We start from the raw sequence: 14,301 nt of genomic DNA on the forward strand, positions 1-14,301 counted from the left end.
ATGCCCCTAAGGGAGTGGCTAAGTAGGCTTTACCCTTTATGCCTGTAATGAGGTGGAGCAGTGCCTGCTGCTTTTCTTTTCTAAAGAAGGCTTTGAAAGTAAACTCTGGGTACCTGAAGAGCCCCAGTCACTAGATCCAGATTTGCTCAGTTGCTGGCTAACACTCACAACCGTAGTAATGGTTGGTTCTAGCTCCATCTAGTGATCTTACAACCAGATGGGGATTCTGAGACCAGAGTAAAAAACTCAGCCACCCCAAAAATATCCAAAACTCTTACCAGATGTCAGTGCATTGTAACAGAGGCTATCTTCAGGTGGGTCCAATCAGTTTCAAGTGCCTCAAATCTGACAGTAACTACAGTAATTCCCCTCGCTCTACCTATAATTTTGGCTCTGGCGTGGTTGTGGATCTCACTGCTATTTTTGGCACCTTAGAGACTAACCAATTTATTTGAGCGTAAGCTTTCGTGAGCTACAGCTCACTTCATCGGATGAAGTGAGCTGTAGCTCACGAAAACTCATGCTCAGATAAATTGGTTAGTCTCTAAGGTGCCACAAGTACTCCTTTTCTTTTTGCGAATACAGACTAACATGGCTGCTACTCTGAAAACTGCTATTTTTGGTTCCAGAATCTGTTCTTGAGAAGCAGCCTCCATTGCTGAACTCTCTACAGTAAGTGGTAGGTCTTCCCTAAGCTCCGGATAGCCCGTGTGGACCTCTTACCCTTCAATTTTGGGTCTGAGGCCCTGCTTTCAGAGAGATGTCAAGGATCTAAGGGAACTGAATGCTCAAGGGAGATCAAATAGATGTTCATACAATGCCCAAAGTCTTTCACCAAGACTTATTCCTTTCAGTGAAAGAGGTTCTTAATGTGGGCTTCTGGCAACAACTTGATCCCTTTTTCTGCCTCCAATCCTAATATTCTGAACTACTTATTTCCACCACAGATTGGAATTAATTCATTACTATTGAGATGAACTTTGCATCCATGTCACCCTCCTAAGTCAGGGACTTAAAGTTTCGGCCCTTTACTGTGAAGAGGTTTAAGAAGAACCTGTTTTATGTTAATACAGTTTGTAAACCTGCTTCATCACAAGATTTCACTTTTGGGCTAATGAGAAAGATAGCAACTAGAGAAACGACAACCTCCTGAACCTGTATTAAATTGGAACCAGAACAGAGATGAACTGATCAAAAGATTTCCCAAAAACTGTGTATAATGGAATTGATCACAGAATAGTAAAATAATAAATCTCTTCCCCCAAAAGGGACTGGGGAAAAAAATCCAACATTTACTTTTTATACAGGAACATGATTGCCTGGAAAAAGTTCAGACTGTTCCTGTATCTGATTAACTGAACAGGTCATAACTAATGAAACAATTATCCCTCCCTCAAATTATTACAGCAAGGAATAATTACAAAGAGGAAAATAATAGAAAAGACCATTTTTAACATGCAGCTAATTGGGTTTCCTTCAGTCCCATAATACACCAACTCAGACCATATTATAACTAAGGCTGTGTATCTCTCACGGAAGTCACAGATTCCGTGACATTCCACAACATGTTTGACTTCCACAGCTGCAGTGGCCGGTGTGGCTGGCCCCAGGGACTGCCCGAGTAGCGGCCGGTGTGGCTGGCCCCAGGGACTGCTGGAGCAGCAGTGGCCCCAGGGACTGACGGAGAGCTGTCCCCAGGAGCCTCAGAACAGTGGGCGGACATAGGCAGTCAACCGCCGCAACCTGAGCAGGGGCCAGCCGTCAGCCACCAGGGACCCCACAGAGCAGCGGTGCCCTAGGAGTAGCTAAGGTTTAGTCATGGGTATTTATAGTAGAAGTCAGACAGGTCAGGGGCAGTGAATTTTTGTTTATTGCCCGTGACTTCTCCATGACTTTTACTAAAAATATCTGTGACTAAATCTTAGCCTTAATTATAATCTCCTACCAGCAGATGAAAACAGGAAACAACTTTTGCGATGTCAGACCCCAAATAAAGGAAGATTTACCAGCTTAACATGTTCCTTTAAAAAACTTCCTTTAGAAAACTTCCTGAGCAGTAAAAATAGTAAAAGCAATCGTGACAAAGAAAACTATTTTCACCCCCAAAATTGTGATGCATTGTAAAAAAAGTCCCAAAAGATATGATTAGAAACTAACAAAGGATGTTCTAATCCCCTCCAACATTACAGCAAACCAATAGGAATATCCTAGTGGAATATTGTGAAATTTGTGAGAAAAGTCAGTCAGTAAAAACTGCTTTTTTCCAGTGCCTCTAACATCCAACACTTCAAATGCTTTCTTCAGCTTCGGCTACCGTCATTCCTTATAGCTCAGTCACACCTATTTTCTTGTATCAAGTTTATTCACAAAGTTTCTTTACTTCTGGAGTGAGAGATCTTTTTTACTCTCTCATTATGATTTTTTTTTTCTCAGTTTTTTAAATTACAGAGAACTCTCACAAAACTCACCATTACCTGAGTACAACTGATTTTCAGCTCAACTCCTCTGTCAATGTTTTGTCTTTCCTACCAGATTTCAGGATCCCAGAGCAACCAAATCCTTTTCTATCTCTACAGGCACAGGACATTGGATTCTCTGGCAATTTTAGTACTCTTGATCCAGTCATCTGCTGAAAGTGGCCACATCCAAATGCTAGAACTAAAAGTCTTCTGCAGATGAATAGAGCTCCAAGGCATTTAGTATGTTTAACTCAATAACCCTGTCCACACGTCAGGACTTTTCAAACCTATCATTCCCAAAGGGGGCAAACTCTTGATGGGAATAATGGTGGAAGCTCTAAATTTAGACAAGGCTCATATTTAAACATGGTGGTAAAAATAATTGTGCCTGTCTGAACCATGGAAAGAATAGTCAAAGGGGAATTGGCTTCGGTAGTTTTACCATATTTTTCACACAGAACATGTAAGTCCTTGAAAGTCAGATGTCTGTAGTTATTGGGTGGATAGACAGCTGCATGAGAAATTATCATCCATGATACCTGTAGCCAATAGAGGGCCAGTAGTAAGATTATATAGTGAAATTCACCAGGGGCTTTTGATGCTTGCATTTATTAAACCTGCACCTAATAGTATTTGTAGCGACAGGGTGTTCTGGCAGGTGCAATCTAGACTAAATCCTGCAGGGTTTCAGTACATACCTTTAAAGATGCATTATCCAGAGCAATAGAGAGGACAGGAGCCATCCTAACCATGTCATCTCCAGCCCCTGAAAAGTCTTTGACCCTTTGCTTGGGACTACTAACCTAAAGACAGAAAATTCTGCTAAAACACGGAGCTGCAAACTAATTACACTGAAAGCCAGATAACTTACACCTTGCCTACAGTGGAGCTGCACCACTTTCATTATACCCGTACAAGCCACCTAGCTGGGATGCAGTTATGTCGGCATAAATGTGTTTTATACTGGTATAACCATTCCTGTACAGGTAGGGGAATAATTATACAGGTTTAAATCACCTTTATGCTGGTATAACTGCATCCACAATAAGGCTTCACTGGTATAGCTTTCAGTAAAATATATATCATATCCCTAACCAACCATAAAGTTACACTGGTAAAACACAACCGAAGACCAATCCCAAAATAAGCAAGCTGGTTTAGCGGACTAGAAAAGATCAAAGAACTGAACAGTGTTTGGCAGTCTAGTAACTTTCACAGGCTGGAGATGAACACCATTTCCTTCTTCCTGCCTTCTGCTGGTAGCAAGATATAATAGCTGTTATTTGGGCTAAAATAGTAGGGATTTTCCAAAACCTTTTATGAAACTGTTAACACTTCAACTAGTACTGCTACACTTTGTACTAGCCCTTATTGAGTGATTGAAGACAAGGGCATAGCTTTTGGCTTCATAGTGCATTTGAAGCATGAAGATAACCAACATAAACATACAGTGTTTTGTGTTACTGCTTACACAGGATTGACCATTAACTTCTCTCTGCCTTTGGGACTTATTCATCTCTTAATGAGGTTCTTATCCCCAAATTCAGCAAATGTTATCCAATTATTCCCTTTCTCCTAGCACCCCCTCAGCTTAGTTTCCACCACTTATACTTTCCCTTCAGCTGGTCCCTTTGCAACAAGTTGTTTTTAAAATGTACTTACCTTCTGGAACATAGAAAAAATCTCCTGTAGTCAGATAATAGGACGTCTTATGAAGGGTAACAATAATCTTGCCACGGATAACATGGAAAGCCTTCAGAAATTAAATCAAAAGCAAATATTCTAGCATTAGTGAGATATTTTCTTTGCAAAATGATTGTAGTACTAACAAAGAAAAAAATCCTTTATGCTAAAACTTCCCCACTCATATACACCGAAGTTTTTTGTATAAATACAAATTAAAAACTTCCAAAAAACTCTCAAAAAACAATAAGCCCTCAACTCCTCTCATCACTCCCCCCAACCCACTACAATTTATGGTTGTGAAATCAAGCATTTAATAAAGACAGGTATTTGAAATGTAAAAGTCTTAATAGAGAAGAAAACTTTACATTGCTACCTACATTTTATGGTATTTATTAACAATATATGGATATTTTTTCCATATAATGAAGAACACAGGAAGGCTAATGTGTACCAGGTGTCTCAGTTACTTTTGTAGAGCAAAATTTAACTTGGTGAATTTCCCTTATTTTTCAGTGTTTGATTCTACAATTTAAATGTTTCATTAACATGTTTTCTGCACGTATTCCTTTTTAAGAAAACATGTAATAAAAGTTACAAATACAGCATTAACTTCAAGTAGTAGAGTACTTCTAACAATACTAAATAGGTCTTTAAAGTATCAAAGCCTTTCAGTACATGGTATTTTGCTATACAAGAATATATAAGGAAACCGATGTACTCACTATATTATCTGTGTAAACAAATTGGTGCCCCTTTTCCTTAAGTGGTTTCAAGATCAATTTACCAGCAGCAAAAACAGATGTGTTCAGGTTTTTATATATTTCCACTGACTCATCATTAAAGAAACAAGAATGATTACTTCCAGTGTTAACACACTCTACAGAAAAACAAAATTGACAGAAGCTGAATAATATCCATATGTATATTAAACATTTTTGTCATTAGCACAGTACATCCTCCAATTTCTTAATCATATTGAGTACTCAGCATAGTACTTTGTTGTAAGATTCCAAAGTACCAGGTTCAGCAGCAGACTGAAAAATTCTAGAGTAGTGTGCTATCTCCCTTTTTCCCCTTCTCTGGCTCCCCTGACTTTCTGCATGAGGAAGGAAGAGGGGTATCTCAGCACCTCAGGAGTTTAGGTGTGCAGAGGAAGCCCTGATCAGCATACTTCCCTGAATGACCCCAAAGGAGGACCAAATTCTGCCGTATTGTCACAGAATTCCTCAGAACCCGGTCAAGTCACTTCAGCAACTTACCTAGCAAAACCTCTTCATTAATGGTTGGATCCCATACAGCAGTTGGCTTAGAAGTATCTGCTAGGGAGACATTCAAATGTTCAGCAACATGACTCCCTGCAAAAGAACAATGTAAAAAAAAACTAATCACTGTACATTTTTAAACCAACCTGAGATGATGTTATGCCACCACCATTTTCCAAATATTTTAGAATTCAAATGCATAGTTAAGGATTTAAATAATTCCCCAAATTTTAAATATTCAAATAGGTTGAAAGACTACTCCCTTAATAAATGGGAATTACTTGTAATACTAAATTTTGGAAGCTATAATTTCTCAGTGGAGTCACTCTCTTATGCAAGACAAACAGGGACTCCTGAGAACAGTGGTAACTGCTCCTGTCACAACAGTAACAACAATACATATCCAAGTTGTTCATTTGCTGCTTTAAAGACACTGGAGTTCCTGAAGCCACTTAGAATTTTAAACATTTTATGAAATCCAAAAAAAGCCTTCCCCCTACTAAATTCTGATGGAGGTGACAGTGGGAATACTGAAAGATGAAACCTTCAAAGAAAAGTTATTAGAAGTGAAGGTTTTCCTTTTCTTTACAAGCTTACAGGATCTTCACTTGGAGATTAAAATCTCAAGGGATATTTCTAAAATAAAAGTAAATCTTCCAGCCAAATGTCAGGAAGACAGTGTAACTTCTTGCAAAGTACAGAAAATTAAGACTCCTCTGAGGAAAAATCTTCAGGACGAGTGAAGGTAATCAAACCAAAGTAAGATATCCTACATCTCACACAAACTAAGGGGCAGGACGGTTTGGGCACCCTATAACTGGGGAGTAATTCCTACAAGCAGTCTGAACCTCGATTTCTTTCTCAATGTCAAATGCAACCTATATCACTTCATAAATACATGGAGAATACCACATGGCAGCTTTGCAGATATCCTACACAGGGACAAATCTAAGGTTGGAAACAAAGCCACTCTGCCTCAGATAGATACGTTTTCACATGAACCCTCTCCCAACTGCAGGCCTCCATGTGCTGTAGCAGTGACAGATGCAATCAGACATTTCAACAGTTCTCTTGGTTTCAGTAGAACTTGGGGATTTATGTTAGAAAATTTACTCAGCTTTTTTCATTTAAGGGTTTTAGTCTGCATCAGCTAAAAACCCAGTGATGTTCGTGAAGTGTTGATGAAGGAGTGCCTCTGAGGATGACTGGCTTATTAAACTGGAAAATTACCACCCCCTTCAGGGGGAAATTCAGAGATGTCTGAAGTACCAGCTAGTTTTAAGAAATAAAGTATAAAGGTTTAGTCACTAGAACCTAAAGTTATTTTGCTACCAGCTGAAGTCAGAAATGACTTACCAGGTAGGAAACGTGACCCCAAAAGTACCAAGTGCCTCAAAGGCAATATTTAGCATAATTAGGAACATATTAATATCCCATGACAGAGGGCTCTTTACTGGGGGTTTCAAAGTGAACCTGATAAATGATGGCAGAAACTCATCTTCTTTCAGTGATTTCACGATAGGTCAAACCTGCTGCCAAAAGGACATTTAGTAAATGGGTCTTCAATCCAAATTAGGGTGGTCGATTAAGTGCAGTTAACTCACATGATTAACTCAAATTAATCGTGATTAAAAAATGTAATCACGATTAATCACAGTTTTAATCGCACCTTTAAACAATAGAATATCAACTGAAATCTATTAAGTATTTGGATGTTTTTCTACATTTTCATATATATTGTATTCTGTGTTGTAACTGAAATCAAAGTGTATATTATTTTTGATTACAAATATCTGCACTATAAAAATAATAAAAGAAATTGTATTTTTCAATTCACCTCATACAAGTACTGTAGTGCAATCTCTGTCATGAAAGTGCAACTTACAAATGTAGAATTTTTTTTGTTACATAACTGCACTCAAAAATAAAACAATGTAAAACTTCAGAGTCTACAAGTCCACTCAGTCCTACTTCTTGTTCACCCAATTGCTAAGACAAACAAGTTTGTTTACATTTACAGGACATAATATTGCCCTCTTCTTTTTTACGTCACCAGAAAGTTAGAACAGGCATTTGCATGGCACTTTTGTAGCTGGCATTGCAAGATATTTACTTGCCAGATATGCTAAAAATTCGTGTGCCCCTTCATGCTTCAGCCACCATTCCAGAGGACATGCTTCCATGCTGATGACGCTCGTTAAAAAAATAATGCGTTAAATTTGTGACTGAATTCCTGAGGAAGAATTGTATGTCCCCTATTCTGTTTTACCCACATTCTCCCATATATTTCATGTTATAGCAGTCTCAGATGATGATCCAGAACATGTTGTTCATTTTAAGAACACTTTCAAAGCAGATTTCACAAAATGCAAAGAAGATATCAATGTGAGATTTGTAAAAATAGCTGCAGCACTCAACCCAAGGTTTAAGAATCCTTCCAAAATTTAAGTGCCTTCCAAAATCTGAAAGAGCCGAGGTGTGGAGCATGCTTTCAGAAGTCTTAAAAGAACAACACTCCGACGTGGAAACTACAGAACCCGAACCACCAAAAAAGAAAATCAACCTTCTGCTGGTGGCATCTGACTCAGAAAATGAAAATGAACATGTGATGGTCCGCACTGCTTTGGGATTGTTGTCCCCTGGAATGGTGGTTGAAGCATGAAGGGACATATGAATCTTTAGCGGACCTGGCACATAAATATCTTGCAACGCCGGCTACAATGGCTCCATGAGAACGCCTGTTCTCACTTTCAGGTGGCATTGTAAACAAGAAGCGGGCAGCTTTATCTTCTAAAAATTGTAACCAAACTTGTTTGTCTGAGAAATTGGCTGAACAAGAAGTAGGACTGAGTGGATTTGCAGGGTCTAAAATTTTACATTGTTCTATTTTTGAATGCAGGTTTTTTTTTGTACATAAGTCTACATTTGTAAGTTCAACTTTCATGATAAAGAGACTGCACTACAGTACTTGTATTAGGTGAATTGAAAAATACTATTTCTTTTGTTTTTTTACAGTACAAATATTTGTAATAAAAATCAATATAAAGGGAGCATTGTACCTTTTGTATTCTGTGTTGTAATGGAAATCAATATATTTGAAAATGTAGAAAACATCCAAAAATACTTAAATAAATGGTATTCTATTAACAACAATGCAATTAATCGTGATTAATTTTTTTAATTGCTTGAGAGCCCTAATCCAAATTCACAAGCGAAAGTCTTCAGAGTTTTTGTTTTGTGCATTTTAAAGTAGTTAAAGCAGTTTTAGTGGGAGGCGTACCTGCCCTACACCACAAATCTTTTCCAAGTTAAAATTATATTTTTTTCTCAGACTCCATTCTAGAAAGTAGGAAGTCTCAATACCTCTGCTCAGAAATATCAGGCTTCTGGAATTATACCCATTTCCAGATAACAGACTGACAAGGAGCCAGCTTCTTTACTGGGATGGAATATGGTGTTTTGGTTCGAAGTGATCATCTGCAGAACAACTCAATCATAGGAAATGAGATCAGTCACCACCATCTGCAGTATGAACAAGAACTGTACTTATCTCATCAGCACAGTCAGCTAACATTTTTAAAACAACTGTCCTCGTCCACACTGAAGGTAAAATCATTCAACATCAACATGTTGTCTAACACAATGTGTTTTCCCAATATACGTAAGACCTTTGTGTATTGTCTTTTGGGATGATATTGGTGTTGCTTGCGTTCATGAAACGTTTGGTAGTTACAGCAGCTTGCCCACACATAATAGGAGTACGTGCATTAACTTACACTATTTAACCAATAGGCTGATCAATGACAGAACTGCAGTTCACCTTCTTTACCCATTGCTCTGAGTTTACCACCAACCTCCGATTCCCTCAAGTAGCTCCCCCTTTCTCGCCACATGAAGTTCTTCTTAATCAAGGGTTAGCCATGACCAGTGTTTTAAAGCCCAATGTCCTTGTCCACACTAACATGTTAGTTTTAATTCATACTAATATGTTTTAACATTAATTACACTTCTTACGAAATCTTCCCCCAAAGGAGTACTAAGGGGTGTGAAGAGCTAGCACTGTGCATAATCTGAACCATTGCTCTATACTGCTATTGAAATAAAAAACAAAAATAAGTTTCAAGGAAGTTTATACTTGTTTTTGGTGTATATTTTCTCTTTACTCTAGCCTTCTTGCATGGATCCTTTTCAGGAGACACTATTCCACCTACCACAAACCCTCCTGAAACAGAAGAAAAGTAACAAACATTACTGCATAGTAGACATTTTAAAAGTTATTTTTATGAAAAAGAATATTCATTTTTTTTCTTTAAAAAAACAGTGCAGTTCAGAATTTACTCTGTTTGGACACATTGCTTTTTTTTGGCCACAAATCGGACATCAGGAATGGTAACATGCAAAAGCCAGTAGGAGAACACTTCGACCTTCATGGACATTCTATAACAGATTTAAAAGTAGCCATACTTGAACAAAAAACCTTCAGAAACAGACTTCAAACCGCAAAACTAAAATTCGTTTGCAAATTTAACACCATTAATTTGGGCTTGAATAGGGACTGGGAGTGACTGGCTCACTACAAAAGCAGCTTTGCCTCTCCTGGAATTGACACCTCCTCATCAAGTATTGGGAGTGGACTACATTCACCCTGATTGAATTGGCCCTGCCCACACTGGTTCTCCACTTGTAAGGTAACTCCCCACTCTTCATGTGTCAGTATATAACGCCTGCATCTGTAATTTTCATCCATGGATCTGAAGTAGTATTTTTTTACCCACGAAAGCTTATGCCCAAATAAATCTACTAGTCTTTAAGGTGCCACCGGACTCCTTGTTACTGATTTTTCGGTTAACTTGTTTTTTTAATCACCACCTTTTGTGAAGCGACCCAGACAGGAATCCAATCCAAAAACTCAGATTCTCTCTCAAGGCTAGATCCACAGATCGGGTCTATAGCTGTGGGCAGAATCAAAGCTGATTGGATTACTGATGGGAACTAGCTCCCACCTTCCAGAGACCCACTGAGTTTTGTTCTGCCTCCTGTAAGTACTTGCAGGGCAGTGGAATTCAGCACCTGCTGTGAGAGAATCAAAAATCCTGAAGAAACAGTCTCCTACCTGGAATTTCCACAGTGCTCACCCACCCACCCAGCCCCCTGCCTGCCCAGGTAACAGGCTCAGTGGATGGCAAAGAAAGGTCCAAACAGAAGCCCAACGCTGCATTCCTCCTGCTCTGTATTCCGGCAACACGGAGCAGGTGGAGAGGTTTAGGTCTCATGTGCACTCCAGCTTCCTCATCCGCTGGGTTGGAAAGGCTTTGCTTTGGCCACCTTACTCCGACCCAGGAGCCAGTCCCCAGGCACACCCCCCTCAGTGGGGAGTCAGACAGCCAGGCAGCAAATGTATTGAAAAACGGCAAGAAAACGATGAGAGCCCTTCAGCCACCAAAGTGGGTTTCATCAAAGGACAGTGGCCCAGGGAAACCATAAGCAGGACCAGTTGAATCTGCCAAAGACAGAGCCAGGAGCAGACTGGTTCAGACATGCCCCCCCTCACAGCGCAGGTTTCATCATCCCCCATCACTTCCATCATTGGACAATTTGGTCTCCTTCCTGCAACCCCAAGGGAAGTCAGGAATTCTGCATGGAGAAGAAAAGAATCTTCCCCGCTCCCCGCAAGAAATAAACACCCTCTTTGGCTAGGGAGCTCTTAGATTTGGCATGAAACATGCCTGCCATCTTGTTAGCCTCAATCAGCAGCTGCACTGTCCCCTTACAGATCTTTTATCCACTCTTAAAGGGGCAAACATAAAGAGATGCCTGTTGGCAGAACAGGTTCACAGTACTCCTCATCTGACTCGGGTTCCGAATCCCACCTCCCCAAAGGAGTAAACTTTTTAAAAGGATTCAAGAAATTACCTCAGACACTTAGGGTATGTCTAGGGTTAGTTGGACTCAAGTCAGCTGACCCGTGTCAGGGAACCTTGGGCTTGAGCATCTACATTGCATTTTAATCCTAGGTTGAGGATTTTCTAACCTGCGCTTGAACCAAGGGCTCTAGCGTCCACACTGCAGTGCACAGACCCGAGTCAAAGTAAACATATCCCGAAGTGCTTAGCACCTCCACCCCGTCAACACTCCAGCCCTAAGAATGTGGTGCACTGTGGGAGAACTACTGCCCACCCTGTTTCCGAACTGTCATAGTGTTATTGGTGGGACTCAGGTGCCCATAAGGAATACACGAGTACATAAATTGCATATGCAGCTCCTTTTGTGGCTGTCTCAGCAGAATGACTGCAGTTTGAGAAGGCCTTATACTGAAGTACCATCTAACCTGAGAACTGGGCTCTCCATCTCTAGGCTGGGTCGCACTGGCAGGAAAATTCCTTTATCCCTGCCTCCAAACTCCAGGAGGCAGGGATAAAAGGATTCCCTGGAGACTGCAGGGAAGTTTTGAGGCTGGCTCCCACTCGCTGCCCCGACAGTGCATGCAGCCTGAGTGCCCCTGCACATGCAGCCCCAGGGAGGACAGGAGTGGCAACGAGCAAGGGCCAGAGAGTGGAGCAAGAACCAAACAGCTGCCCTGCAGGGAGGGGGAGTGGCAAGGCTCCAAGGTCAGCACAACCAGGGGAGGGATAATTCCCAACATCCCGGAGCTGCCTCCCAGCTGTCAGCTTTGCTCCCTGCTCTGGGCAAGCTCCATGCAGCAGTGAAGATGAGCCGGAATGGGGAGCACACTTGACCAGGCAGCTGCTGCCAGGAACTCTGGGATACATCCGGAGGTCTTCTGGGACCTAAGCCAAGCCAGAGCTTTGTGCCCACAGGAAAGCAATAGGGCTCGGACCCGAGATCCCAGCTTAACACAGGCTTGGACCTTCCAGCCCTGCAGGGTCCTGGAATGCTGGGTCCAAACCCTAGCTTAACACAATTGGCGTGTGGACACAAAGGAGGTTTGGTTTGAGCCTGGGCTCAAGCCTGGATGTATATTTATGTGTAGACCTATCCTTGGAGAAAACTGACCTGTTCTCCTGGGATAGCAGCAATTCCTCTGACTCATCACCAGCGGGTACCAGAGCTAAAGGCTCTGTTCAGAACATTTTCACATATACAAAGAAAAAGCATAATAAAAGGAATAGAATTGTCTCTCTCTGGTGGTTCTTCAGCTTTATCATCATTTAATTCACTTTCAGCCTCTTCTTCATGGTCATCACAAAAGAAAAAGAAGGTTAGGAAATCTGTTCAATCTAAGTCCAAGAGAGGAAAGTCAGGATCGTCACAGAAGGAAGGTGAATTCTCAGTCTGAATCACAGGCTGACAAAAGCACAACGATCTTTTTTCCACCTGAATCATTTGAGACAATGTTACAAAAGGTGATTAGATGCTTGGGTATTCCATCAGATGAGCCCATCAGAAAAGATTCCAAGGAGAAGAAGAGCGGATTGGTACAGAAATTACAAAAAAGTATTTTCCAACCAGTTTAAACCCTGAACCGCACATTCCTCTTCATCTCTATTTGGAAAAAATAATTAAGGCCAAATGGGAAACACTGGCAAAGTCCGTGAGATTGTCCCCTAGGTCTACAGCAAAGCAAATGGAACAAGTCTAAGCCCAGACAGTGGAGAGACCAGTCTTCCCGCAATGAAACTGAAGACACCAGAAACAATGCCTGAATATGGTCAGGAGAATTTGGACAAGTAACATCTTGGGGGGAGACTATTAAAATTCAAGAACCAATGGCCTCTCTGCGCATCAGACAGACGGGTCCTGGATGTGGTTTGAGAAGAGTACATCATAGAATTCTCAAAGATCCTGAATGATCTATTTCCTTCCTTCTCCAGTATCCTCAAATTCACAAAAAAAGACAAATATGTTGAAGACCATAGATCATCTTTTGCAAATCAGAGATTGTTCCAGCCACTACTTAATCTTGTTTCTGGTACCCAAAAGATCCAGGGAGGACTGACTTGTCTTGGACTTAAACCACCTGAACAAGTTCATAAGGAGAATCAAATAAAAGATGCAGACCTTGAAGTCCATAGTGGTGCAATCTGCCGAGGGGACTATCTTGTGCCAATCAAATTGAAATAAACCTATTTTCATGTTCCAATTCATCAAATGCAGAGGAGATTTCTGCAATTCACTCAAGGGACCCATCACTTTCAATACAAACCACTGCCTTTCAGACGGTCATCCACGCCTTCAGTGTTCACAAAAGTCCTTGTTGTTCTGTGGCTTTTCTCAGACAGAAAGGGATACAGGTAAACTGTTTCCTGGACAACATTCATCAGAGCCCGTCCAAGGAGGGGTCCACTCAAGCAACTGAGTCAACAACCCAAATGTTGCAACGGCACATATTTATAGTAAATTTCAAAAAAGAGTCGTATCTTGGAGTGTAGCTGAAGAAAGAGGTACACACAAAATCTTTCAGTCAGCTGAAAGAGGAACAAGATCAGATCAGCAATTACCCTCCTGAGAATGTGAGTAGGCACCCTCCTGAACTTTCTAGGGATGACTGTATCCTGCACAGGGATAATGCCCTAGGCAAAAAATGCATGAGGACCCTGTAGAATTTTCTGCTGTCCCTTCCCTGAAATTTTCTGATTTTCCCATCTCAAAAAGTAAACATTCCATCACTTGTGTTGAAATTCCTGCATTGGTGGATGAGTCCAGAGATGTTCCAGGGAGGGTTGGTCATGGCAGAGCCAGAGAGGTCTGTCATAACAAGAGACACACCAGTCTTGAAGGATGTGGCATGTCCTCTAAGTCAGTGGCTCAAAAGACACTTTCCTTGAAACAAAAAAACAACAAATTTTCTACAGCTTAGAGCATTAAGTATGCTCTTTGACAACTGGCCCCAGTGTTGCCAAACAGTCATATTCTGGTAACGACACAACCAAGAG

The 14,301-nt window shown here is 40.8% G+C and overlaps 1 protein-coding gene across 4 annotated transcripts in view; it reads right to left on the bottom strand.

Annotated features, from left to right (window-relative positions):
- The window catches only part of CENPC (centromere protein C), a 68,835-nt gene that overhangs the window by 18,651 nt on the left and 35,883 nt on the right, over positions 1–14,301 (bottom strand). For 3 of the 4 annotated variants that reach the window (XM_075127426.1, XM_048847069.2, XM_048847072.2), the window contains 4 exons: positions 9,543–9,629; positions 5,405–5,500; positions 4,868–5,022; positions 4,122–4,212 (listed from right to left, as the gene is read on the bottom strand). In XM_075127426.1, coding sequence (XP_074983527.1) covers positions 4,122–4,212; positions 4,868–5,022; positions 5,405–5,500; positions 9,543–9,629 — 429 coding nt within the window. Of the gene's footprint in view, positions 1–3,157; positions 3,263–4,121; positions 4,213–4,867; positions 5,023–5,404; positions 5,501–9,542; positions 9,630–14,301 lie in introns of all 4 variants that reach the window. The other variant, XR_012668006.1, reaches the window with a different exon arrangement.

The sequence above is a fragment of the Caretta caretta genome, chromosome 4 (genome assembly GCF_965140235.1).
Source record: "Caretta caretta isolate rCarCar2 chromosome 4, rCarCar1.hap1, whole genome shotgun sequence".
In the NCBI taxonomy this organism is placed as follows: domain Eukaryota; kingdom Metazoa; phylum Chordata; order Testudines; family Cheloniidae; genus Caretta; species Caretta caretta.